At 40.0% G+C, this 27,710-nt stretch overlaps 2 protein-coding genes across 3 annotated transcripts in view; both read right to left on the bottom strand.

Moving 5' to 3' along the window:
* Positions 1–62: 62 nt before the first annotated feature.
* pcyt1ab (phosphate cytidylyltransferase 1A, choline b) lies at positions 63–5,619 on the bottom strand. Of its 2 annotated transcripts, XM_043263911.1 has the most exons (9): positions 5,379–5,618; positions 3,909–4,012; positions 3,738–3,834; positions 3,542–3,658; positions 3,229–3,380; positions 2,641–2,719; positions 2,413–2,555; positions 1,856–2,044; positions 63–1,276 (listed from the first exon to the last, which is right to left on the bottom strand). In XM_043263911.1, the coding sequence occupies exons 2-9, from the start codon at positions 4,008–4,010 to the stop codon at positions 1,076–1,078; spliced, it is 1,080 nt and encodes a 359-aa protein (XP_043119846.1). In that variant the 5' UTR covers positions 4,011–4,012; positions 5,379–5,618; the 3' UTR covers positions 63–1,075. The 2 variants fall into 2 exon arrangements, with proteins under 2 accessions (XP_043119846.1, XP_043119847.1); XM_043263912.1 differs by lacking the exon at positions 3,542–3,658 and having other exon boundaries at positions 5,379–5,619.
* Positions 5,620–6,353: 734 nt separating this feature from the next.
* LOC122362968 (spectrin beta chain, non-erythrocytic 4-like) overlaps positions 6,354–27,710 on the bottom strand; it is a 58,842-nt gene continuing 37,485 nt past the window's right edge. The window contains 18 exon segments of the mRNA XM_043264796.1: positions 6,354–9,468; positions 9,968–10,010; positions 10,106–10,276; positions 11,169–11,428; positions 11,512–11,572; positions 12,838–13,637; positions 14,577–14,773; positions 14,875–14,959; positions 15,377–15,563; positions 16,250–16,490; positions 16,596–16,740; positions 17,551–17,796; positions 17,884–18,088; positions 18,272–18,402; positions 18,792–19,070; positions 19,142–19,231; positions 19,314–19,538; positions 21,423–21,686. Coding sequence (XP_043120731.1) covers positions 9,235–9,468; positions 9,968–10,010; positions 10,106–10,276; positions 11,169–11,428; positions 11,512–11,572; positions 12,838–13,637; positions 14,577–14,773; positions 14,875–14,959; positions 15,377–15,563; positions 16,250–16,490; positions 16,596–16,740; positions 17,551–17,796; positions 17,884–18,088; positions 18,272–18,402; positions 18,792–19,070; positions 19,142–19,231; positions 19,314–19,538; positions 21,423–21,686 — 3,864 coding nt within the window. The 3' untranslated portion in view covers positions 6,354–9,234.

Here is a 27,710-nt window from a genome sequence, read left to right on the forward strand (position 1 = left end):
CTGTGTTATATTGTGTGTTTTTTCATCCCCGTGAATAAGCAACCACAAGACAATACAAGAAATAGTTTTTCTTTCAAGATAGTTTAGTGATTCACTGGCATTGGTCCTTTTGATTCACAAAGATCATCTTAAAACAAATGAAATTTTAACGTTTCTGAACGCAAGAATGCCAAAGTTGTGTTTTGGTGTGCTGGCAAAAACATAATGCTACGGACGTCTCCTCCTGTCCCATGTAAACATGTAAGCAAACAGGTCCTGGCACTCTTTCGTGTTAACACTGTCCCTCGGTGGGCTTGGGTAATGTAAACATTCAGCATGCAAAGCCTTTCCAAAAAGACTGGGACCCATGCCACAGACTAGCTCAGGGTCTAAACGGAGGTGCCAGACGCCGCCGCTGCCAGGCCCCGAAATTATTACTTCACATCAGAGTCTGAGAGAGAGTTCATGTGAGGAAAAACACCTAGTGAACTTCAGCAGAAACATAAAAAGGTCAGACAGACACGTGAATATGCAAAAAGAATGACTGGAGGTAAAAAAAAAAAAAACAGACAATACTGTAAGCGGCGTAAAATGAGAAAAAACATTCCAGAACTATACAAAGATCCTGACGTTTTCCGTCCCGCGATCCCTCCCCCATGCTGGAATAAGTCTCAAGTTTGGCCCCTGTTCAAGTATGAAAAGATCTGGACAATGAAGGCAGGTGAGGGTGAGTTTTATGCACAACCGAGAATGAGATTATGTGCGAGCGGACGCTCTGTTGCGAAAACAAAAAAAAAAAACACAAGAGGCGCTAAAAATGCATAATTATGCAAGTTCCGGGCCGAATGCGATCCGAGGAATAGGCCAACAATATGAGCCTTTTGGTTTAGTGGTGTGTGGCAAATCTCTCTGAAGCGAGAGCGAGACGTGGGATCAAAACCTTTAGAAAGCACGGGTGGAATAATTTGGTCACTATTGTGCATTTCAAATAAATCTTGAGCTGGTCCATCCTTCATTTATATTCTTGGCTACTCAAAATGGCTTAAAGAAAGCATGAAGAGCCGTTTGTGAGCGTGATTTCTAGAACGGATGGGTCCTAGTCGCCCTCATCTTTGCCCGCGTAGTGTGAGCCGCTGTGATGAGGAGGAGGAGGAGAGAAGAACGGCGAGGAGGTGAAGAAGGGGAGGCGGAAGGTGGGGGACGGCGAGCGCTCCTCGCGGACGGGGCTGCTGCTGGGGCTCTGTCTGGGACTGATGGCCTGTAACATCCGCCCTTTTCCTTCTTTCAGCATGTGCTTCTGTTAGAGACACAACACATCCCATTAGTGAAATTAAAAAAATAAGAATAAAAACTCCCCTCCACCGTAGCAGCGCTTGAATTTTATTCCTATACTCTACCAGTCAAAAGTTATTATTAGAAATCATACAATTACAGAATGTTTTGGCTTATAAAATAACATATTGTGAAATATTATTACAATTTAAAAGATCCTAACCCATTTTAAAAATGTAATTTATTCCTGTGATGCAAAACAGCGTTTCCGGCATCACTACTCCAATCCTCAGTGTCACACGACTCTTCAGAAATCATTCTAACATGCACGTTGCGCCAGATTTGTCACCGCTAACGTCAAATACAATTAGTCCTTGTGGCTTATTAACAACTATATCTCAGCTATCTGATGACTTGAGAAGGTTTAGGGCTTAATAAAGCACAGGGAGCCGCAGATACATCACCACACAGCCCGGACATTCTGAACAACATCCGTTTTCTTTTCACAGAAACAGAAATCTTATGAGGGGAGTAAACTTATAAGTATATTAGTGTACCATAGTAATTGGGATAAGATGTGTGGAAAAGCTCCGTCCAGACTCACCAGCGCTCCATCCGGCCCAAACATCTGCAGGAAGTTCCCGATGAACTCGCGTGATTTCTCCTCCCATTTCTGAATGAGGTCGATGCCCTTCTCCTCCACCTTCTGCACAAACTCTTTGCTCTTTTCCTCCACGTCTCGGACCTTCTGCTTCACTTTATCCACGTGCTCCTGCAGGTGGTACTTCTTCTCCTGGGAGATACAAATCCATTATTTAACAATAATAATAATTATAGCAACAATAATAGATTGCTAATATTCTAGTCACATGCATACTAATGAGCAACTAATCTCTGGTGCCAGCCATTAGAAAAGGGATATTAAAGGGAGAGTTCACTCTAAAATTAAAATCCTGATGATTTATTTACTCTCAAGTTGTTTCAGCCTTGAAAACACTTTTACTGTTTGGTTAATCGTTCTTCAAAATACTCTTTTGTGTTCAACAGAAAAAAAGAAACTCACGTGGGTTTGGAATAACCTGAGAGCGAGTAAATGACGACAATTTCATTTTCTGGGTGAACTTCTCCTTTAAGAGATGGAAGGCGTTCAATCACACTCACGTTAATGAAGCTGACGTTCAGCTCTTTGGCAGTGTAACCTCTCTGCAGGTTGCGGCGCACATAAACATCATAGTCACGTACGATTCGTGTGATTATGTCGGAGGTAGAGATGCCCTCTGTTCTCTGAGTTGGCGCAAACATACCTGAAAGGAAGATTTGAGAGCATGTACTGTATATAATTACAATAAAAACATTTTTGACTGCTTTTTTAAAGTTGTTAACACCCACCCGCCTCCTTTATGTGTTTGTAAACATCATCACTTCCTGCTGAGATGTATGGGATGTCGTCATGGGCGACAAAATCTATCTGGGGACAAAATCGTATTAGCATTGAAGACTTTCTCTGAGCGAGATAATGAGACCTATGAGGCTGCCAATATTTATCTTCGTATTTTTTTAATGTAACATCAAGGTAACACTGTATTGATCCACGTTATATGCATAACAACAAGCAAACCAAACCCTAGCTTTACTTCTCTAGTAAGCAGGTTGTTTCTCATCTCTGATACACAGTTTTTTTTTTAATATTAAAAATTAATTTGACCTTTTGAATTCACTTTATAAATGTAAACAAGTAATAAAACCTATACAGACAGTTTATTTTAGCTCAAACTAATTATTGAAATAATAATAAAATATATTTTATTTCAATAAATGTTTACTTCAAGTGGGAAACGTACATTTACATTTCTATTTAGACGCCTGGCAGAGGCTTTGATCCAAAGCGTTCAAGATGGGTTCATGCATTCCCTGGCAAATCAATGGCATGATCTCGGTGCACAGGAATGGAAGCGTGATGTTGATCTGAAGACTCACTCTGTGCTCAGCCAGAAATTCAGGCGTCAGCGTCCACGGAGCGTTGCGGACCACCTCATCGACGTAACGGCAGTGACTCACTGCGTCGTAGCGCTCATCCTCGTTCATGACAGTGAAACCCTTAAATTTGTGCGTCAAATCGTCGCTGCACACTGAAAAACAACGAACACTTGTGTTTTCATTAACCAACATTAAATAACAACGAGCAATAGAATACGTATTAATGTAAGTGTTAACTAATGGGACACCAGTGACGCGTAACTGAATCGAAGAGCCGGTTGAATCTGAGCTTTTACGAGATGTTCAGACTCACCGCCCACAATGAGATGCGTGTTGGGGAAAAGGCACTTGGCCTGCATCAAGGCACGAGCGTGTCCGGAATGAAACATGTCAAAGATCCCATCGGCGTAGACGCGGACGGGTCGGTGCTCTGATGAGAAAGCACACAGGTCACGCTGAGGACGTGTGCACACTGAGGGGAAGCGCGGATCGAATCATCATTCACTCACCCGGAGTGCCACGGCGGGCTTCGTCCATGCTGACACGAGCGTACGGGGCGTTCGCGGCCACCAGCTCATCGGCGAACGGCGCGGGTTCAGTCAGGCCCTGGAGACACACATAGGACGGGTCAGGAAATGATATCGTCGCATTTGAGTGACAGCAACCTTCTCAATACTCACCAGAGTCCTCCGTGGACGTTTTCGGAAACACGCCTCCTCCGTCTCGCCGTTCAACTCCTCTCTCTTCCTCTTCCTGCCGAGGCCTGAACAGTGTGCCTCCATCTCTACATTGAAAAACATGCACAGTTTTTTTTTTTTTACCTTGATATAGCCGTACAGTAAAACTAATTTAAAAAATGATTATTCAATACGGGCGTACCTAAATTATCTGATGAATTTTAAACACTTTAAATTGTGCTGTAAATATTGCACATATTCACTAAAAATGACATTCCTATAAGTATTTAAGCATTTATCATCATAACAGACAATACATTTAATCAAATCTTAAATATGAAACTTTTTACAAACTGATTTTCCAAAATTAACAAGCTATTGGTTTGATCACATTCAATTTAATAATGAAGTTTATGCATGCATGTGTATATTAGAATTAAAAAAAAAAAATAATAATAATAATAAAAAAAAAATATATATATATATATATATATATATATAAGGTTTGTATACTCAGTTGTTCAATTATTAATTTTAGCTTATTTTAGCTATTAGTATTGTAGGTTTTGACTGAAAAATATTTATATATATATATATATATATATATATTTTTTTAATTCTGTAAAACCTAGAATACTAAATAGCTAAAATTAACTAAAAATTGAGTGAGTCCTAATTTAATTATGTATTTCAGATATAACAACCTACAAAATACTAAGTATATATATATATATATATATAAAAAAGTATATTCCACATCAGGCCAAGCTTTTTATACTCTGCTGCTTTGTCGACAAATAAACATTTACATTCATATAAACACGGTCACGTCTGTAACTTGAGAAACGAGTTATTGTTCCTGTAGTAATCCTAGGTAGAGACGCAGTCGACGGATCTGGATCAGGGACAGGGTGAAGGGTCAGCAGATGAAGCAGCAGTTGACCCACTTCATCTCAACGCGATGGAGATGCAGGACAGGCAGAGATGTGGCACAGTTTACAAGAGAGGAAAACAATCAACGTTTTCACCCCCTTTCGCTGCTTCTCAATTGCTCTATTGTTCGCTGCGGGGATGCTCAGCGTTCACTTCAGTGTCCTCGACATGTTCAGCGATAAAACCTCAGGCGCGAAAGCAGGGCGAGCGAAGCTTAAAATGTTAAAGGGGAGACTTCAAAAAGCGACCGGACCCAAAACGACCCTGAACTGAGGGCAGCTCGCAGACGTTTTCATCGCTTTTTTAAGTTTTGTTCAGTTCCGAGGCATTTTGTCGTTCACAAGCACTTTGTTTTATTTAAATAAAAACAACACGGACATAAAAGCGCGCGGCAGATTCGCCAAAACTAACGATTTAAAGAGTAAAACCGACGAACGGGGCTTTCTCCTCGAAGCGGTGGACGCCAAACAGTTTAGAGTAGAGACTAAATGTACTGTATATCTGAAAAAAGGTGATTTTGGGGTATGATAACATACTAACCTTGATTCGGTGGTCTCCTCCCCGAGCGCGCCTTTCCTCCGGGATCATGAGCTGAAGAGCGCGCTTGGCTTTTGAGCGCCAAAACGAGACATTTCTATTTGAAAAAACTTTATAGCGATGATACTCCACATGCCGCGGATGTGACAGCTCTCCCTTCTCACTACATCGTTATCACCGCTCGCTTCTCAGCAACAACACGCACGCATCCGCTCACATGCCACACTTCCGCTTTCAAATCCTCCCATCTAGCGGTCACTTGTTGTAAAAACCCCTAATAAAACTACAAGAGCTGTCTCCTGCAGCCAATCAGACTGTAATGTAATATAACGCAGCATAGTATTTAGAGATAAGTGCTGTATTTTATGCGTATTATGAGAAATAAAAGCGACCATAGCGAGTCTTTAAAATATGAGAAATTGAAACGATTCGTTCAGAAAAAGTGATTCGTTCAGAAAAAGTGATTCGTTCAGAAAGAGCCAGTCGCTACTGCGTTGATTCGGGCAAACAACGATTGATTCGTGCTAACTTGATAGCATGCTAACTGCAATAGCAAGCAATGTAAGTATTGTCTGAAAGGTAAGAATTTTAAGTTTCTTGTTTATCAAACTCGGAGGATTATATGTGAAAATTACTGCTAAGGTAAAGCTATATTAGGTTGAGCAAGTTTTTGGAGTAAATCTACAATTACCGCTATTGTCGTGATAATGTACTTTAAGTTGACAGTATTTGAAATAGCAAGCTTTTTTCTTTTAAATCACACAAACTAGGCCACACTAAGCCATATCAGTCAATGTTACTGCCGAGTGCATTAGCCATGTTCCTTATCAAAGCTAACGTGTTAAAAAAAACAACATGGTCTAGTTTAGTTCAACAAATTAAAGCTAATTTTCACACACATAACAGCAGCCTGCTTGTAGTTAGGCCTTTACAATGTCGTGAAGGTGCTAATTACAGAACAAATAAAAAAGGGAGACATTTGACATATCACAAGCTGTATTTATCAAGGAATTAACTGTACAGAGTCAGTCAGGATCTGAATTATACAGCATTCATTCATTCATTCATTCATTCACTGTTTCCATGTGTATTAGTGTCACCCTTGAACAGTGGCTGTGAGTGAGAATGAGAGTGGTTTCTTCATGCACAGCAGTACCATTACAGGGACAATGTTTTTCATGCAACCTGAATTGCCCAGTTTCCATTCGATTTCTTTCCTTTGAGCTTTGGAGAAATAACCTCGCGGATATTCGAAACTGATATTAAAACCCATAAAATGTTCTTATTTCACAGCAGAAAAAAAGAGCATTTTTGTTTGTACAGAAGCAATTACAATTTGTACAGGTCATCGAGCTGCTGAGCTAAAACCAGTGGTGCTTAAGGGTCTGACACAATAGATATGACGTGAGAAGTGGGTTTCAGCCGTACCCAAACATTTAAAGAAGATAAAAATATCACTATGAGGGTTCATCTGTCATATCACCCACTTAACGTGTGATACTGTATATATAAAAGTAATTAAACAACTTTTAAGAATATAGACCTCACAAGAAATTCGAAAAACATTAGAGTAGGTACTGAAGTAGACCATAAAACAATATGTATATTTTGTCTTGGTTGTGCTTTCTGTGGATCAGATCCATCTCGGATTTAATAACATTTTATAAATGTTTCCAAATGCTTCCGGTTACACACAGCAACTTGTACATCTCAACAGCTTCATGTCCATCGACTTGCATGAGACGAAAGCAGCAGGTATTAAATTTGTACGAATGAGATCACAAGCTCGTGATTTTTAAAAAATAACTAGGTAAATGAACGCATTGTTTTATAATACCGCTGGCTGAGCTGATCACAAAACACAGCAACTCATCCCAGACCCTCAAGCACCAATCCCTCCGCTCACAATAGCACTGTGCAATGGGGCAGTAATTTAGTGCAAAGGAAAAGTTGCATAAATTTTCTATTTGCAAGTGTATACATTATTTCCGTTCGCCACCACATTGGATACTTTTACTGCATACCCTCTGCCTGTATAAGTTATTCTATTGCATAAAAATAGGATATTTTTGTACCAAAAAGTAGACTTGGAGACAAAACCAAGGGCATCAAAGGAAGAGAAATTCAAACCCAGACACAGAAAGCTCTTTCGATATATATACAATACTTTAAGATTGTATAGAGAAATGAGAGCTGACAATTGTATATTCAAAAGCAGGGACGTTACAAAAGCATTTGCATGATGCTCTGTTCAGATAAAGGAACAAACATGAGCTTGCAAAGAGAAAACGACTTATTTGTTGATTGAAAAAATGTTACGTGAACAACCTCTCCTCCCTCTCAATGATTGGTTTACATTTCCCTTTACAGAAAGAGTACCATTGCTTCTAACATTATTTAGCTTTTTTTTTACATTAGACAAAGACAGTGTGTTAGGGACTACAGTTGACAAACTTTAGGACAATGAGGCACAAATATAATACCTGAAACCATTACGTTTCTGTTTAACACACACACTTTGACATTTAATTTCAACCCAGTATGCTGCATGAAAAATCGTTATGTAGTCACAATGTGGTCAGCTCATTTGTGTGCATGTTTACGTATGGATCTCAAAAAAACAAACAAATTGGATTTGTGTCAACATTTGCAGAGTTGTCTAAAGCATGTACCGCTTTTCTTGCAATATACCTTGCGTTTTTGCTAGCTATGGGCTTTCTAAACTATTACTTGCGGAACTACTCAACTCAAGGACATATTTATCCCAGTTTCTGCCAATAAGGAGAGACAATCACATAACATCTACATGGCATTCAGCAGCCATCTTACAAACGTCACCAGTTAAATCAAACGCCCCGCATCCATTCAGCCCTCAGTGCAATGTTTGGAAATAATGCTGGGAGAAAGTGACAAAAGGAAAAAAACGTGTGGATTTTTATAAAACAATCGGTTCTGTGCTTGGAAGACTTTTGAGTATAAATAAAATGATGTAAACCCGATCTCGCATTCAGAATGGCTTAATGACGAACACGATGTGTACATGCAAAGACGCATACACACAACTGATTTGGTAATCTGACATTAAAAGAGCAAATTAAGTCTACATTTAATGCATAATATGAGATTAATGGTTGAGACTTCATAAACCAACAAACTCTAGTAATCGGATCTGAGAATACACACTCACAGCAGGTGAGCTGCTTCCCTTTATTTGAAACAGACCATGTGTTTCTTCAGTTGAATGTTAAACCTCGTAGGCATGCTCTGATATGTCATACGGCGTTCAAACATGTGGTCTACAAAGTGGCGAGACGAGAATCAAAACTGTGTGGAAGAGCCAATGAATACAAATCAACACTTGAACAGTATAAAAGAGCAAAACAACTTATAAAATAAACAGACAAAACATGCTCTTCAGAAAAAAGACCAACCTTGAGAAAGAATTTGGCATATTTCCATTCTCTTCAGCGCGAGATTGTATAGAACTGATGTTGAGACGTATAATTTACAAAGAGAGGGACTGGGTACACATACATATGGGTCATCTTTTTCACAGACGGATTAGAAAATAATCTTCATGAGCTACTTTACTATAACATCTTTCTCGTTTATCCTCCATTTGCCTATGCTATCAGCTCTTTGGCCCATATGGAGCTCCTGAATTGTCATGGTCCTCGGCAGCCACTAGAGGGCGCTCACTGACATGAGCTCCGTGCTCCTCCATGTTGCCTGATTCCATACTCAACTGGACAGCAAGACATAAAGGGAGTTCACAGTGACGCCTTCGTTTCCTGATCCCGTCAGAGCACTTTCCTGGATTTCCGAAGTCCTGGCTCCTGTCTCACTACTATCGTGTGCCTCATTTCTTCTTGCCTGTCTTTTTCTCAGGCTTTTCACCCTTGTCTGAGCGCACAGATCCCCCATCGGCTCGGTCTGACTTTTCCCCTCTTTCCGAACCGCCTGCCCTGCTGCCATCCCTGCGCGTTCCCTCGTCAGTAGATGAGGTAGTTGGATTGGTCTGCCCCTGTTTGGTGAGCTCTTCATGCTCACTTATACTGCTGTTTATACTTGTGATCCAGCTTTTCAGATCGTCCTGCAGACCAAAGAGAGATTGACCTGAATCACATACTATAGCAGACAACTATAACCAGAACCACAGAGAATCAGCAAGAGTGACATAATAGAAAGGTTTCTAAAGAATCGGAACAGTTCTACACATTCCTGAACCCTTGTGTTTTAGTTGAAGAAATATTTAAATTTATTTGATTAGTGCTACTCTGAGGCCTTTCTGTCCATAAATGCTGGGACTGTTTGAGCTGGTAAACCAACTTAAAGGGTTAGTTTACCCTTTATATATATATCTTGCTATTTTAAGCTTTACAATGGTGGGTGTTTTGTTCAGCAGTACAAACGTAGTCAAATATGTAAGTATGCGCATTCTTAATATGGCCATAATATCCAAATGTGCATACCATCTACCCTGTCTGTCCTAAATATTATTGAAAATTATTAATACCACATGAAATTTAGGGTGGATAGTATGCACATTAGGACACAGGGTGAAGTCGGCCCAAAATTAAAAAGCTACTCACCTCATCTTTAGCATGGAACAGAAACTCACTTCCATCCTTAGTTCTAAAATTATGAAGCAAAATTAATGTTATGCAAAGAGAACACTACACAAGTAAGCAATCTATTTGGAAAACCTAATAAAAGTGCTAATGAAGTACTTGAGAGTGAAGACATTCTTCTTCTTTTTGTAACCATTGTTGATATCACAGGCACAACGGCTCAGGTTGATAAGCGGCTCGTTGTTGTAAGGTGTGGAGGTGTTCTTCGCATCCTTATAGAAGCCCAGCTCACCTTTATTCAGCACACAGTACAAGTTCACCCAAGATCTGCTGTAGTGTGGGAGAGAAAGCAAAAGATTTAACCATCACAGCCCAGATGACACCATCAGATAACCAGCTACTCACCTACTGAGTCTGGGATGACCAGCCTTTTAAGACTGAGCAAGACCAAACTGCTGCAGAAATCATTAGAACTTTAGAAATAGACGGAAAGACCATGGCTTACCTTTGTAGAGAGGGAGAAGAACAGTCAGCGGCAAAGAGAGCATAAGAAAGAGGAGAGATTTTGGTTAATGAGGTATACTGCAACGTAAACACAAATGCTAGTATGAAAGGTGGACAGGCGGATTATGTGCAAATCATGCTACAAAAGAACAGACAGCCATTCTTTTGAGTTCCTTAAACTCCTCAGTGCAATGAATTGTTTTGTGACCTGGGCTGCAAATGTGGCATATCCGCTCTTATAGGAAATGGCTGTATAAAGCTGTGAAGGGTGAAGGCTTCATACCTTGCGAGCCATGGCTTCAGAGACCCAGCATCTGTTGGTCTTCTGACACAGTATCATCCACCATCCAGGCTGATTTTAGTATTACCATGCATGTGGCAAGCAGTGCTAACAGCTAGCTATTTTCTGCCATTGCTGGATATGAAACTTGTAATCAGAAATGACAGCCAAACGGCTGCTCCTCAGTTTAACTTCAGGAAACATTTTAGGCACGTAAAGCGTTCAAGCATATTCCAGTTTGACTTGAAACTTGGTGAAAGAAAATAAAAGCTGCCTTGTGAAAACAAATGTTAGTGCTCTAAGCATCAGTACACAATGCTAATAACAGCATTAGCATAGCTTTGAATAACCAATCATACTGATTGGCGTATTTGGTTTAGCCATTTCCATGCTAATTCCATGCCATGTGCCCATAATTTTTAGACCACAAACACCCACCTGTTTGAACTCTTCTTTTGGCCTTCGATGTCTATTTTGCGGAAGAGGAACCCTTCACGCTGGGCTGTGTGGGTCGCCGGCTGGGGAACTGGTGGGCTGCTCTGGGCTGGCGCAGACCTTGAGCGCCGCGTTTCGCCAGCTGTTGGCTCCTTGGGTCGTGGTCTTCTTCTCGGTTTGGGTCTGTCTCGAGCACGTGGTCGGTCCGGTCTAGAAGTTTTCTCAGGAAGACCATTGGGTAGACGTGGAATCTCTCCTCGGGCCTGATTTTGAAATAAACAGTAATGTACATGTGATGAAACGTAGTTTAAAACAAGACACCACAAACATTAGATTGTCCACACACCTGTGCTGCTTCTCTTTCCTGAAGCTGCTCAACAATCTCGGCTAGTGTCGACCTTTTCTCCCTGTCAACACAAAGGGGAAATCTGAGATCAGGAAAGACAGCTTAAACAGAATAGAAAAAAGTTACTAGGCTATCTTAGAGTCAATAGCGAGTTCCTAGAAACTACCCAGCATGGTGGTTTTTATTGTGAAAAACATGGAATTTTGACTAAATTGTCTATGATAACTTGCAGCGTTACATTTCATCAAGGCTGATAAAAGAACAGCACTGCCTACAACAGGCGTCTTAATGCCGTTATCATGTTTGTGAATTTTTTTTTCTAAATGCCAGGAAGCCAGTGTTTTGTATGTGTTTGGGCAATCAGCACACGCTTATGTTAATGATAGGTCTTTTAGAACTGTTTTAGATGCTACTCTGAAGCCAAATTAGTTCCCCCAAATTTTGAGTTTCTAGAGCAAAAAAAAACATTTCTAGTTCCTGCAGTGCGAACACACCAAAAACCTGTGAACGGGCACTATGAAAAGGTGTCAAAGCCTCTAATATGGGACAGCATTTATAATCCTTTTACTTCCTTCATGTTCAAGAGGCAATGTGAAAGAAGAATTTATCCAACAGAAATCAACTGGATCATGAAAAGTGCTGAAAATGTGAACTGCAATCGAAAAGTTTTACTGCCTATATTAATTTGAACCTCTGCTTGCTGTGAACTGACTTTGTGAAGCTTAAAGGGTTAGTATACCCCAAACTGAAAATTCCATCATTAATTACTCACCCTCATGTTATTCCAAACCTGTAACACCTTTGTTCATCTTCAAAACACAAATTATTTTAGATGAAATCGTAGCCCTCCATAGATAGAAACACAAGTGAAATGTTCCTAGCTCCAGAAGATGTAGGAAATACATCATTAAAACAGTCCATGTGAATGGCTCAACTTAAGTTTTGCAATGCTACAAGAATAATTTTTTTTGCGAGAAGAAAACAGAAATAACAGTTTACTCAACCATTCCTTCCCGAGTTACATGTTCCACCATTTTGGAGAATGTGACAACAACTTATTACAACAACTTAACGTATTAGACGTAATCATTTGCAGCTGTTTACACATAATAAAAAATCTTTTGCAACACAAATCAAGATATTTTTTATTTTTAATAAAAGGTTTAAAGGCTTTGGAATGAGATTAGAGGGAGTAATTAATGACAGAATTTTTATTTTGGGGTGAACTAACCCTTTTAAGGTTATGTGGACCTTTAAAGAGAACCTAAACATATCAGTAAATATCAGCAACGTTTTGTAATGTCTTTTGCATATGCCATCACTCACCCGCCACCAGATCGTCTATCTGACTGCTCCCTGGCCTCATGCTCGCTGCTGTCCTGTCTGTCTGGCCGGTGTCTGTCCCTACGGCGCACCTCATGACCTTCCTGTTCACTAGATGTCTGTCTCTCCAGCCTCCTCTCTGCCCTCTCAGCTCGTTCTCGCCACACCTCCTGAGGCAGCTCGTCTCTGCGTGCCTGAATTAGCTGCTCGGTAGACAGTTGTCTCTCCATCCGCGACTCCCTCGGTGGGGGATGCTGCTCCACAAGAAGCTCTGAGCGACTGCTCCCGCTCCCTCCCACCATGCTGTTCAGGCGCTCCCGTCCTCCGCCCGGCTCCTGGAGCACCACCTCCGCCATCACGTTCTCATGGTACCGCTCCCGTTCCCTCTCTCTCTCCAGCAGGGGGTGGACTGCCTCATGGATGTGTTCGATCTTCTGTTGTGGAACTTGAGTCTTGAATTCTGTTCGCAATTGGGTGACCTTGTGCTCCATAGCAGTGCCCAGTCCTGCAGCCACTCCAACAATCCCAGCATTCCTGGCTTCCTGAAGGCGATAAGTAGCAGCTCCATTCATGATGGGAGTGTAGTTGGCCACAGTAGAACCCAGTCTGCGGGCCACAGAAGAGGGAGAGGGCTGAGGGGTGATGCGCTCCACCCGGGGCTCACCCTGCTCGTAAATGGTTTGTCTTATTATGGAGGAAGGGCTACTACGAGCAGGAGAAGAGTCCTGAGGGTCCAAGAAAACTTTTCGTCCTAACAAGGGAGTTGGAGGAAGCTTACTCTGCTCTGCTTTTATCTTCTCTACCTAAATTACACAGGAGAATTTGTTACTATTCATACACTCACAATCCCATTCTGTAACATTTATTTAAAAAGACAATATGCTATGCAAAGTTTACCTTTTAGTAACATTCTTTGAATTTCAGTAGGTGGTCTATTGTTATATTAATGAAAAGTTTGCAACTAGTAAAAATTGCAAGTAAAATGTTACGACAGTGACGTCAGTTTTTAATGTTGCTCAGGGGTGTTTTAATCCTCCAGGGCCACTATCCTAAAGAGTTCCGCTCCAATAATAATCAGCTAATCAAAGTCTTCATAAAAACTCAAAACATCCAGGTAAATCTGTTTTCCCATTTATTAACTGACTGGTTTCCCGTTCCCATATTGGGAGAAATCTGAAGGTCAGAGGCATTGTGTGTGAATACAGAGTAGTTCTAGACTAAATGTGAATGTGCATTAATTCATCCCACTTGCAAAAAAAAATGATTTAGTTTTCATCTAAATTAATTAAAACCGAAAAGCAAAAAATTACACAAATCTGCAATAATTAAATATGTTAACACAAAGGTTATCTAATTCCAATTTACCAATGTCTTTGCTGCTGACCTTTGATGATCCAGTTTAACCATATTAATAAGCAAAAATGACTTTTGATAAACCACCAATTGTGCTTCATTGTTTTTTAATTGCTGAAAAGTAACCTACTTCTTCTGTATTCTACAGACATGAATTTACTTTTTGGTGTGAAAGGCCATTTGCTGTAAGCAGAAGTTCTTATATTACAAACAAATATAAGCCCTGCTCATATTTAAAAAGTAGTGAGAAAATAACGTTTCATAAAAAGTAACCAAGTAAAGTAATTAGTTACTTTTTTAGGGAGTAACACAATGCATTGTAATGCATTACTTTTAAAAGTAACTTTCCCCAACACTGCCCTTAGGTTTGGTTGGCTGGTCTTTCTTACTGTGGTAAGACGACGTAAAGAGCTGAAGCGTTCTTCCCATGTGGCCGCAGCTTTGCGAAAGGCTTCATGTCTGCGAATCAGCTGTTCAACTTCATCCACACTGCCGCCCAGTTCATTGCTACTTAGAAAGGGTTCCTGAGCAGTGAGCCAGGCCTCCGCTACCACTGCTTCCTGAGCAAACTGATGCACCTCCAACACTGCAAAGGCACAGAAAGAGAATGAGATGTTGGGAAGCACATGATGCTGATTGCATAATTTATGCATAACGTTTGTTCTCCATTAGCCTCATTTCACCCACTCTGCTGCAACTCTTCCCAGTGTTTGTCCCATTTCTCAGTGAGCTCTTGCTGCTTGGCCAAAACCTTCTCCAGCTTTTCTTTGATCTGAAACATTCAATACTTTGTAGTCAGGTATAGACAGATGACAGCTTGATACATCTTTTTAGTCATTTCTCTTAGGCCAGAAACACTTTACACAAGTACATCAACAGAGAGAGAAATACATCTGTATACACATATTGTGCTTTATTGTAGGCAGTAACAAACCACCATATTCAGAGCAATTATTGTTATTATTCAGGTGCCTAATTAAAAACATGTAAACTACAAGTAAGTTTTTGAAAGAGCATACTGACTGTAGAAGATATGTTTATGTTAATAGCACCCCTTCTGGCAGTGTTGAGAATGCAATATGTAATTGCAATTTGAAACATTTTCTATTGCAACAATGCATTAAATTAAACATGCATAGGTAATGTTTTGGGGCTTGCAATGATTTCAGATTTCTAATAGTTTTGTCACCTCTTCTGACGCAGGGTTACGGGCGGCGAGTAAAGTCTTGCCCATCTCGATACACTGTAGTACACTCTTGTTTCTGGCCTCCACTTCACTCTTGAGGCTCTGGTGATAGTTCATCAGGACCTCCACAGATGACACGTCCCTGCAAGCACCAGAGACCCCATATCCCATTAAAGCTCTGAGGAAAGAGCTGACAGTGAGAGGAGAGAGAGTTATTCGGGCAAGAATACATGGGCCAGGCCTGCCCACAGAAAGAAACAGCAACAGAAACCCATTTTGGAGTGTCCATAATGGCTCCTGAGCTTTTCCAGTATTACAGATTCTTCATTAAGATTTTCAAAATATGCACTATAGATATGTTCCAAAACCTATTAAGCTGCCAACCTAGACCTTTAAAGTGTGCTCCCAATGCACTAATATACTATGATAACATATTTGAGCAAAATACGTCACATTTTACCATTTACAATACCTTGCATAGTTGCATCTACGATAACTCTATTGGAATCAAATGTGGACTATTGGAATAAATTTCTATTTGAAGTCCTCTGTTCATTTCACATAAATTAGTGTTTTGAGAAGGTAGTTGCCTATGTAAGTAGTGGACAACACTTTGTAACAGATCTACTGTGTTCCCATACAGTGCTGCTACTAGTACTCTTAATCGTAATATAATATATATATATATACTATTGTGGTGCATGCACTTACCACTTTATCACTTATTTGTGCTTGGGAATGATATCTATAGTACACTCCAGCGACCACAGTGGCTGCTGTTCAACTGACCTGATGCATACCTTCATGCATTGCAATGTTAAAGCACCTTAATGAGCTTCTATAAGCAGACAGCAAGTGTCCCAGTATGTGTCCTACCTTGGTTTCTCCCCAGTTCCTATCTGACAGATGATGCTGTCCATCCACATCAGCTGATCACGCACCATCCCGAAGAATCGTAACTTGTCTGTCGCTGTGGTGATTTGCATTCGGCAGTCCTCACAGGATATGAGCAGCTCTTTCCATGTCTGCATCACTTCATGTTCTTGCATGGCGATGGCTTCTGCTTTCTCCCCGGCATAAACAGTTCGAAGCTGGGCTGCACTCTCCTGCAAGCTGTCTTACCTGACGAAAAACAGCCCTCTTTAAACAAATGCTGCTACCGTCATGTATTTTAGAGGTCTATCTATAAACTTTACATGGTTATTTGCAGTTCTTGTGTTGCATCAGTTCACCTGTGTAACAAGTAGCTGAATATCATGTTCAAAAGTCTGCATAAGTCTCTGCAGAGTGCTGGTATTTGAAGTGCCTCCTTGACATGCACGCACCTCAGGTAACCTCCGCTGCTTATCGTCGATCTGTGCTAAAACCTGAAATACACACACACACAGACTCATGCTATTGCACACCTGCCGACACATGAGACCATTGTGGTCTAGGCTTTCATACAGCATGCTTCTATTTATCTTGTACACACAGTAAACACAAACTGAGCTTAGATTCAGTCTTTTCAACACCTGCACCAGAAGGACAAATGTGCCTCAGCGTTATACCACAAATATTACAGCAATAAAGCAAAATATATACACAAAAAGCTTCCCAGGGAATTAAGGAAAAACTAAGACTGTTATTCAACCAATAATATCATGTAGACTGCTCATGCAACATTCTTGGATTCTTAGAAGTTGAGATCTATTCCAGAAAAGATCATCGTTCTGAATGTGATCCGGATGTAGTCTTTAAACAAAAATGCAATTTTCTCTGCTTTCTGCTTAAAATGCTTTAGAAAACTTGATGTGATGTTTTAAAACATGACTAACTCCTGCTCAGGAACAGCACATGACCATCTTAAACCAGCTCATGGTCAGCTTAGGACCAGCTTAAACCAGCTCAAACCAGCAGCCATGCTTCAAAACATACCTAACCAGCATATGCTGGATTTTTCAACAGGATTGCATCTTTTTTTGAAAGCTGCCTTAATGAATTATTGTATGGTTGCTTGGATTAATGCATGTCAGTAAAACAGATAGTTTAATAAACAAGCATTTAAAGAAAACCCCATGGGCAATAGTGAAAGTGATAGTTAAGTAGAAGTGTTAATCATAATAATGATGGCCTTAGCAAGCCACTCAATTTAGATGATCTAATTAATCAGATGTCCTCCGTTTCCTCTTTCATACCTCTCGGCAGTCAGAGAAGAACTTGTGTAACTGGTGTGAAGCAGCAAGCATCTGTCCTCGCGTCTCCATCAGCTCCAGCAGATCTGCCCAAGCCTCGTTCACGCCATCCTTCCATTCAGCGATGGTGGCTGCATCCCCGTGCCCGTAATCTATGAGCTCATCAACCATCTGGTTGACAGCTGTGACCCGCTCCTGCCCCAGGCTCCCAGTCTCTGATGCAAACTCTGTAAATTTCTCCTGCAGAATCTGACGGTCAGGATTTGAGCGTTAGGAAACGGAAGAATCACATTCATGCCTGGAGCAGGTAAATCTGAAATAGTTGAAGCGACTAACCGTGACGTGCTCGAAGTCCTGTCCGAGTTCAGTGGAGCTGGCGATGACCTCCCTCTCTGCTATCCACTGTTCAAGTTCATCCACCTCCCTGTTGAGCTGATAGAGCCAGTACTGCTGCTCCAGACGAGACTTCCTCTCCTCCGCCAGGTCCTTCAGAGACACGTACAGCCTGTCGATCTGAGACTGATGCTTACTGATCTGCTCACTGAGACACAAGCACACACACACATACTCATTCAAAGGAAGACAATCAGTGAAATCTGTTACTCTTGAAAGGTGTTATCACTGCAGTACAAAGAACGACATCTGTGATTGCACAGAAGTGAAACTAGATAAGCAAAAAAGTATGTATGTTTGATGGGGTCAGTGAGTACTGCTGCACATTTACCAGTCTGGATGTCCGAGCTCCAGCAGCTGTCTGCACTGCTGAGAAAGCATCCCGATGGTCTCTGCATAGTCCTCTATGGTCTGCTCTAGAGCCAGCTGTTTCTTCAGCAGCTGCAGAGTACTGGCCTCATCCTTAAGTGAGAGAGGACACAGTTTAGATGCACATTGCTCTAATTTCATCATCTATAACATCGCAGGATCCCATAAAACTACCTGAAACTAAAGTCCTTAAAAACATGTATAGACAGGTCTCAAACAATGAAGATTTTTGATCCAACAATTTCCCTGGCCCAACCAAAAGCAAAATATTTTTTATTTAATTATGATTTATTATTTATTTATTAACAATATTTATAATAAAGTATGAATTATTATACATGTGTATATACAGTATATGAGTCAGAAAGCTAACATTTTGATTCTGTTTTATTTTATAAACGATGTTTTACCCAAGAGCTATCACCCCAGTTAAGGCTGTTTGGTATTTCCCCACACGACCTCTGTCTGTTCTCTTCTCCTACCTTTCCCGTCTCCTCATTCATCATGTGCAGTTCCTGCTCGCTGAGCCAGGCCTCCACCTCTCCCGCATCAAAGTAGTACTGCTGCGCCTGGTACATGACATCCAGCCGGAGCTGCCGGTGCTCTGTCTCGGTCCACAGCACCTCCCACAGCTGATGGAGCTGCTCCATGCCGGCCCTGATGCTGTCTGCCTCCGGACTGCGGATGGACGCGATCACACCTGCCCTCTCCAGAACATCCTCCACACGTCCACGATGACCTTGAAGCTCTCTCTGCAGAGTCTGAGAGGAGACGACCGTCAGTGAAATCCATATTAGCGTCATGTTTTGGTTCAGCAGAGTTGCTGTCTTACTTGATTCTTCTTCATGAGTTGCTGTACGGCTTGTAAACTTGTGCCATGTTCCTGAGAAGTGGCCATTGGAAGACGCTCCTGTATCCACAACTGCGGAGAAACACTTTCAAAACATGTTGCACATTTCAAAATGTACTGAAGTTAATAGTTATAATGAGGTTTCTATTCTCACAATTTCGTCCTCGAGGTCACGGCCCACTTGGTGCACTTCTTTAGAGGCCAGTAGGATACGACGTCTCTCTTTCAGAGGCTCAATCAGTCGTACGATTCGCGTTTCTACCCCGGTTTGTCTCTCGCACACCTTTTCCATCACCTGCCCCTGCTGAGGGATGGAGGCCGCCTGTGCCTGCAGCTCCCCGACCTCTTTATACCACTCCTCCATCTGACACTCCATCGTCTGTTAGAGGTGAAGGTGGAGTGAACATGATGAATGAGCGAAAGAACCTCAATGCGTAGAACAGGAAAGACGGACAGGAGAACGAAGTGGATGTCAAAGAGAGAAGGTTGGAGAGATGCACAGTGGAGCACAGTTAAAAATGTTGACAGTATAGATTGTGGGAAAGAGGAGAGGAAGAACGCCAGAAAGACCAAAGGAGACAGGAAGTGAGTTATGACATCATCATAAACGTTTCAAACTTCCAGAGAAGATGTCATTTAAGGTTAAAATGTGCTACTTCCTTAAAAATCTCAAACTACACTAAGATAGTTAATCAAAAGTTTGGTGTCAGCAAGGGTTTTAGGAAGAAATTAATACTTCAACAAGGTCCTACTGACAGTAAAGACATTTATAATGATGTAATTTATACAGTATTTCTATTTCAAATAAATGCCGTTCTATTGAACGTTCCATTCATCAATTAATCTTGAGAATAAAGCATAAGAGCACAACTATTTCAACACTGATAATCGTTTCGTTAGCAGCGAATCTGCATATGATTAACGATTTCTGACCGTGTGCCATTGTAGACTAGATTAAGGATGGCTTTAACAAGTTAACAATTAGTGTTGTCAAACCATTAATTGCAAATAATCGCATCCAAAATAAGTTTTTATGTAATATATGTGTGTGTACTTTGTGTATTTATTATATATATATATACATATATAAATGCACACACATACAGTATATTGAAAATATATAATATATTATATAAGATTCAAGATTAATATGCAAATATGATTTTTTTCTTATATACATGCATATGTGTATATATCACCATTAAAAGTTTCACAGTGTATTTTTGATCAATTAAATGCAGCCAAACCCAAACCTTTGGATGGGTAGTGTAAAGAAAGATCCACATGCTGTAACCCATTCAGGTCAGATGTTACATAAATTAAGACTCGTATATCAAGTGCTACAGTAATTACAGTAATGGGATTCAAACCTGTGACCTATTATTACAAACACACCATTGCTATTTTCATTCTGAAATGAGACCGCAATTCATTGACTTAAACACAGTTAACATTAAACAAAAAGAGACTTCATGTACTGCATATAATTGCTGGTATTACAAAAAATGCAAATGAACCTTAAAAAGAATCTAGAATTAGAATTACTACTTGATTTGTTTCATTTTGACTGGCATACCTAAATAGAGAGACAGAGAGCTAACATTTTGGGTTTTAATATTTTAGAGAGCTTTTTAATTGCACTAAATGCTACTGAAGACAAAATGTTTGAAATATGCTGATGTATAAAAGGACAGGAAATATAACACAATAAAAACCACACACTCACTCACACACACACACACACACACACACACACACAAGGTGCTTCATAGGACTGGTCATTCTACATCGACCGCTACCCATGATGCACATATGAAATATATTTTGGTGAAGAATGATGGGAATATAAAGATAGTAAAAGCAAACTGAAAGAAAGAGAGGGGGCATGTGCAAATCAAGAAAGCGAAATGAAGATGCTACAATACCGCTGATGGTGATGAGGGTGGAGTGACGTGAGGACAGAGCTGAAACTGAGAGCCATGGCATGCTGTCAGAGAGGAGAGCCACACCAGCCACATGATTTACACTCATACGGTGGACACTCATGAGGCTCATATTACCAGTAAATGCAGCAGTGGAAAAGAAAATAAAAGTCTTCAGCACAGGAAAGAAATAAAGAGCAAATTAAAGGCATGTTGCAAACCAGAAATCTTACAGATCAAAAATAAAAGCAAGATCTGGAGGAAACATCATCTCGATGCGCAAAGCGTTACTAAACTGAAAGCTGCTGGTGCACACGTGAGTGTAGAACGAGAGTAAAGACCTGTAGTTTCTTCAGCTGCTTGTTGACGGTGGTCAGGTCCTGGCCATAGTCCACGTGTGCCAGCTGTCCCTCAAGCTGCTCGAGTCGCTGGTCCAGGTTAGAGTAGCTCTGTACCAGCAGGTCGGCCCGGTTGGCCTCAAACAGCTGCCTGGCTTTGGCTTGCGTGGTGCTCTCCAGATCCTGCCAGCACTCACGGATCTCCTCCAGCTTCTTCTTCACCAGCGCGCTCAGCTCCGGCTTCTCCTGCATTAACCGCTGGCCCTCCTGAGAAAAACGACATCACACAAAGACGTCAGCGTTTAAAGGTGAAAACTGACATTTCTGTTCCTCTAGTGGCACAAAATGGAGCTGCAAAAATTGATCATAGCTTCCACATAGGATTCCTATGCGTTCCCGCCACCGAAAAATCAATTACAATGCAATTGTCACTTTTTATCTCATGAATCAGACTTTTTTATTTTTAGAATTAAACTCACGTTTGCGAGTGATAAACGGCAATTGCAAGTTATGAAGTTAGAATACAATTTTGTACATACAGTCGCAATTCTGAAAACATCAGTTTTTATTCCCTCAAAACTGGACTTTATAACTCGCGATTGACTTTATATCTCTCAGAATTGAGACTTTATATGAAAAATTTAGTTATACAGTCGCAATTCTGACGTTATAACTGGAAATTGTGTTTATATCACATAAAAATTTCAATTACATCTAAAATTTCATCTATACTGTGTATATTTATTATGTACATAAATACAAACACATGCATGTATATATTCATGAAAATGTGTTAGATGTTGAATGTATGTATAATATAAATTATTAATATACATGATAATGCTTTAGATTAGGGTAACACTTGTTGACCATTAACCGCGACTTTTCCCTCAATAAATTCTTAGTTTGCTGCTTATTAATAATTAGTCAGGTAGTTATTAAGTTAAGGTATTGGGTAGGATTAGGGATGTAGATTAAGGCATTAATATGTGCTTAATTAGCACTAATAAATAAAATAGCAACTAATAGGCGTAACCATAAAATAAAATGTTACCATATACACATATGCTTTAGTATGTTCAACACAAATTACGTGTGTGCAAAAAAAGAATGCAAAATATTTTAAAAACAATGCTGTAATATTAATGTACCGTAATGTAAACTTGTAATTATAAATTGCACTTTTTAACGGTGCACTTAAGCATGTTAAGAAACACGAAAACAAGTACACTTAAGTGGCCTTTCATTTACCTTTTTTTAAAATATGCTTTTAATATTTGAAGTACATTACAAGTGTTGTCTTTTTCACAAAGGTGTAGTATGTTCGATTATAAAAAAAAATGTAATTTCAATATTTGACTGCAAAATGAACTTGTACTGTAAATCGGTCAAACTCAAACTTTTTTTGCCAGTTTAATTAAACTAAAAGACTGGAACCTCTAAAACGTATCAGACGTCTCTGCACTAAACAAGCTCATAAAAGCCAACATGTGCCGTGATGCCAACATCTTCCACCCTTGCTTTTAACAGTAAAAGCACATCTGAAGAAAAATGCACCGGCTATATCGGATGATCAATCATTATCAGCTCTCAGTGATCACAGCTCGGTGTAGCAGAGAGCTGAGGACTGGGATTCACACGAGGACTCGCGTCTGGACCACAGCCTACCTAAAAGAAAAGCGCACCTGCGTCACTTTAGATCAGCTCAGGACAGAGAAAGCTGATCTAACGGTGAGAGCAGATGCTCCATCACGGAAACACGCAAATGATTAAAACCGTTCCTCAGACACTCATCTGTGACTCTACATTTAGATTAAAATGGTAGAGAACTGTACAAACGGTGCACAGTTTCAGAGAAGGTACATTTGCCATTTAGGTCTGTTAGTGACACTATGGACAATAGTTGGGTTAACTTAAGTGCAGCGAATAGAAGGGTAGCACAAATATCTTTTTTGCTCGAATAGCAAAAGATCAACTCTACGATAGATTCAAGAGAGACTGGTGACGGCAGAAGAGCGAACAAAGTCAAATTTAGTGTTTCTCTCCCACCGACGCTGCATTAGAAACACCCTCACGTTAACACATATTTATATGTATACTAAATATTATATATATGTATACTAAATGCATAATATTTCTATGTATAAATCACTGACGGAGACTCCTCCCCTCTCCGATCAGCCAATCAGATGCTGACATCAACCATAACAACAAAGTCAGCCCCACCTTTACTCTGAACTTAAGACTCCTTAGTTTGTCTCAGCAGCTTTGTGAACAGGTTTTAAGAGAAAACTCTTACCTAAAAACTTTTACTGGTACTCTTAGTGGTAAGAAAAAAATGTTTTGTGAATACAGGCATTTGTAACAAAGTCTACTTTAAAATTTTAAAGTACATCTTAAACGATTCAGTTTTGATCTAACACCGTGTTTTAAAGAAGTAAACTTATTTGGATGTGTTCACTAACATACTAAAGCACATGTCCAGTGTTACTCAATATTGCGTTTAAAGTCAACTTAAATGTTCTTAGTGGAAAATATAAAAACCTATTTATATCTCATTGTTTCTCTTTTGTTTCATTGTTGGTTCACCAAACTCCCGTGCAAGAGATGTGCGAACGCTATGTATTACAGACAGGTCTACAGAAGCTGGCACGAGCGCAGACTAAACTGGTACACCTCACACACACACACACACACACACACACACACGGCCCCTCCCCCACCTCATCTCCACACAGACCGCGGGGTCCAAAAAACACACATGCACATATACACACACGCAGCATCCCTCCCCCAACACAGCCAAGCATTATAATTCATCCTCTCTGTCAGGACTGGCTGAAGGGAAGGGGGTTGGTACAACGATACAGCAGTGACCATGGAAATGATGCCCATGAGCGCAGGAATCAGACCGGCTGCTTCCCACACACACACACACACACACACACACACACAGCCAATCACCGACATCACAGGCTATCTAAAGCATGTGCAATACGGGATTCATGTAGCCATGAACTAAAATAACCCCAACTGTGTAGGATTTTGTGGTTGATCTAATAATTACGAAGTAACTGCAAATTAAAACATGAAACTTTGAAGTGAAAGACTTAAAGACAAGATGTACCGAAAGACTGAAATAATATTTCCTTGTACAAAGTGAATGCAGCATAATTTTCAGTTTTATTTACAACTTGGATAAGTCTTTTTTTTCAGTAAATGTGCAGCATATGTTATCAAATGAAAGCATAACTGCTTTTAAAAATGAACCCTTTAACCTCTGGAATAAGCAGTGCTTCACATTTATGGGTCCTGCCCGAGTTGCAGTGCTAAACTAAATGATGCTTATTTAATTAAATATTCATGCTTTTTAAATATGTAAATTAGAGGTTTACCCAGAATGGTGACTATAATAGCCGAACACGTGATTTAGCTGACATTGACATACATAATAAAAAGAAATTATTAATGCGGCATTAAAACTACTTATTTATTTTATTACTACATGTAAATCTTTTGAGTCGGAGCCGAACGCATATGTGATTTGAATACTGCATGGAGGCATGTAACGGTAACTGCGTTTTCCACTTTATTTTTTCACTGCGTTTGTGCAATCTGATGGGAGTCTGTCCCAGTCGTGCCCGTCACATTGCAGCAGCTGCTGCTAAGTCTTTTTTTTTTTTGACGTGAGAAGAAAGCTGGAAAATAGGACAAGCGATCTCTAAAGGTTACATTAGCGGTGTATTACATATGGATATTTATTGCCCTGTCGTCCTGAAGACACAGAAGCTGAGAAAAGGCCAGAAGGCGTCTAAATAATACCGTTTTCAATCAAAGAAAACACTGTTTTAGGAGCCTGAAAACACAATAATACTAGTCTACCTGTATAATACAAAAAATGAATTTGTGAAAACGTGTTCAGGTGGGTAGTGCTACTGGCATGAATAACGCAGCACTTTTAGCAGTGCATATGATTTTTACAATATTATCCCGTTTATGCAAAACCGTTTGTTTTTTAGTACTTGGCTGTTGTTTAATTGTACTGAACGAATGAATCACATGCTCAGTCACATTTACCCCCAAATCCATAGAAAAAAATGGTCAGAATCCCTAAAAAATGTATTCAGTGGAATGAGAATTAAGAATAACTTGTTTGTATTATTCTTAAAGGGCTCTCATTACTTTAATATGGTAATACATAGAGTTGAAAATAATAATTAAAAATGTTTTAAGCCATTACAGCATATAGTAGCATGAGAAATTTTATTTGATAGTTAGGAGGGGTTTAGATTCATGTAAACATGACTTGCGATGTTCGCAAGTTGGATTAAAAACAAAAACTGTTTATTGCATAACTCTTAAATTCACTTTGAAAGACAGCAGCGGTACGGTGTAATATTTGCTTGATGCCTTTCTTTTTTTTTCTTTTCACGGCTTTGGAAAACTCGTATCTTGTGTTCCTCTGCTCTGCTTTTTGTATAATTGACACATTTTGTTGAAGTTTCTTTCTTTAAGTCTCTCCGCGATTGATCGTAGAGGCGCGGATATATCTCATAGCAGCTCAGCTATGTATGTAGTGATTTGGAGACGTCGCTCCCTTGTCTGACCTCGGCTGAATGAGAAACGAACCACGAATAAAAAAAATCCAGCGTCAAAGAAAGTGGAGTACATCCGTCGATTACGCCACCGCCTCGGACCAATGATAGCTCAACGGTGTCTAGGAGCTGAAACGAACTTGCTTTGGTGACGGTTTGAACGGCCAAAACTAACTTCATTTTGGATTTTGTTCGAAATGACGTCATTTAAGTTCGTTCTTTGATTTAGTTTTAAATAAGGGGTCTTTAATGTCAACTAGCAGTCATTAGAGTATTAGTAGACTGTCTGCTTAATATCTTCTAACACTGTATTTTGATTGGTCCACAACATACAACATACTGACCATAAGACACTTTGCAAGTATATCTCAACTTATTCTACTAACCCTAACCCTACCATAACAGCCTGCTCTGAGAATTAGTAGACACGGACTATCAAAATAAAGTGTAACCCTTAAAAACATATATATTTTTTAAAATGTATTAACCTGTATCTATACTAATAGTTTTAGGAAAGCAGTACCTGCACTCTCAAAAATAAAAATTCTTACCGGCATCTGGTTCAATTAAGGACCAGACCATGCTTTAGCAAGCATGAAACCTTTCCGCTAATCAAAAGCTTCTTTATTGGTCAAAAAGGTTCTTTCATCAGGAAGACATAGCTGTAAAAAAAAGCTTTATTTTGTGAGCTGTAGCGGTTTTGGTGCACAGAAGAGTGGCTTCACTGGGTTAAACACGGTGCTTCGAGAGGCTTACGTAACATCTCTCTCTCGATGACAGCCTCGCGTTCGCTTTGCCTCCTCGGGAATCTGGCCTGAGCTCCCAGCATGCACCGCGTGCGCTCACAGTCGCTTCGTTGACTTCAGCGTCGCCGCGCTGTGGCGATGACAAAACGCTAAAGAGTGCACACTCGAGAGAAGAGTGGGTGCGGGAGAGGTGGTTGGTGGGAGGAATAAGACGGATAATCTGCGTCTGAGTGTGTAATGAGTCACAATGTAGGGCTCTTGAAGTTTCATCAAAGCGATATTGTCTGTGATTTTGCATGCCCTTTCCAGACGGCAGCGAACTAAAATCAGATTATTGAAACGTTTGTAATTAATATGCAGGAGATCGCATGCATGTGAACACACGAGGAACCAATGGCACACGATACTGAACTGGTGAGGTACCATATTGCTCAGGGAATTGGTTTCCCCAGGCCCAGCTGTTAGCGCGATCCCCAAAGGCGCGAAACATAATAAATACCCTCCAGGAAACATTGTTTTGGCAGGAGATATTATGCTAAAATCAAAAAGCCCAAAACAATCATTTAAGGAAAATTGGGGAAGGATTCATTGAGGATGGACTAAATTTATGAGGAACTAAGAAAAACTATTTGGACAACACTTCATTTTAGACTGATTACACATTACAGGCAATTACTACAGTAATAGTAATTTATGCATAATTACAAGCCATTAGTTCTCCACCAAACCCTAATCCTAACCTTATAGTGAGTACCTACTAATTATTATTAATATGTACCTATTTGCAAAATTACACTTTAACAAATGTAGTGTTTTATATATATATTATATATATATATATATATATATATATATATATATATATATATATATATATATATATATAGGTGATTATTTGTTTTTAGCTTCTGGTAGCCTTCAATCATAATACTTTTTTACATATTATAACA

The sequence above is a fragment of the Puntigrus tetrazona genome, chromosome 18 (assembly GCF_018831695.1).
Source record: "Puntigrus tetrazona isolate hp1 chromosome 18, ASM1883169v1, whole genome shotgun sequence".
Lineage (NCBI taxonomy): Eukaryota > Metazoa > Chordata > Actinopteri > Cypriniformes > Cyprinidae > Puntigrus > Puntigrus tetrazona.

Bases quoted from the DNA above. Each gene is read 5' to 3' on its own strand.
- pcyt1ab (XM_043263911.1), bottom strand. From the start codon at position 4,010: ATGGAGGCACACTGTTCAGGCCTCGGCAGGAAGAGGAAGAGAGAGGAG. The intron at 3,659-3,737 runs GTGAGTGAATGA...CTTTCTCATCAG, and splicing joins AGCCCGCCGTGGCACTCCGG to AGCACCGACCCGTCCGCGTC. The intron at 3,381-3,541 runs GTGAGTCTGAAC...GTTGTTTTTCAG, and splicing joins CACGCATCTCATTGTGGGCG to TGTGCAGCGACGATTTGACG.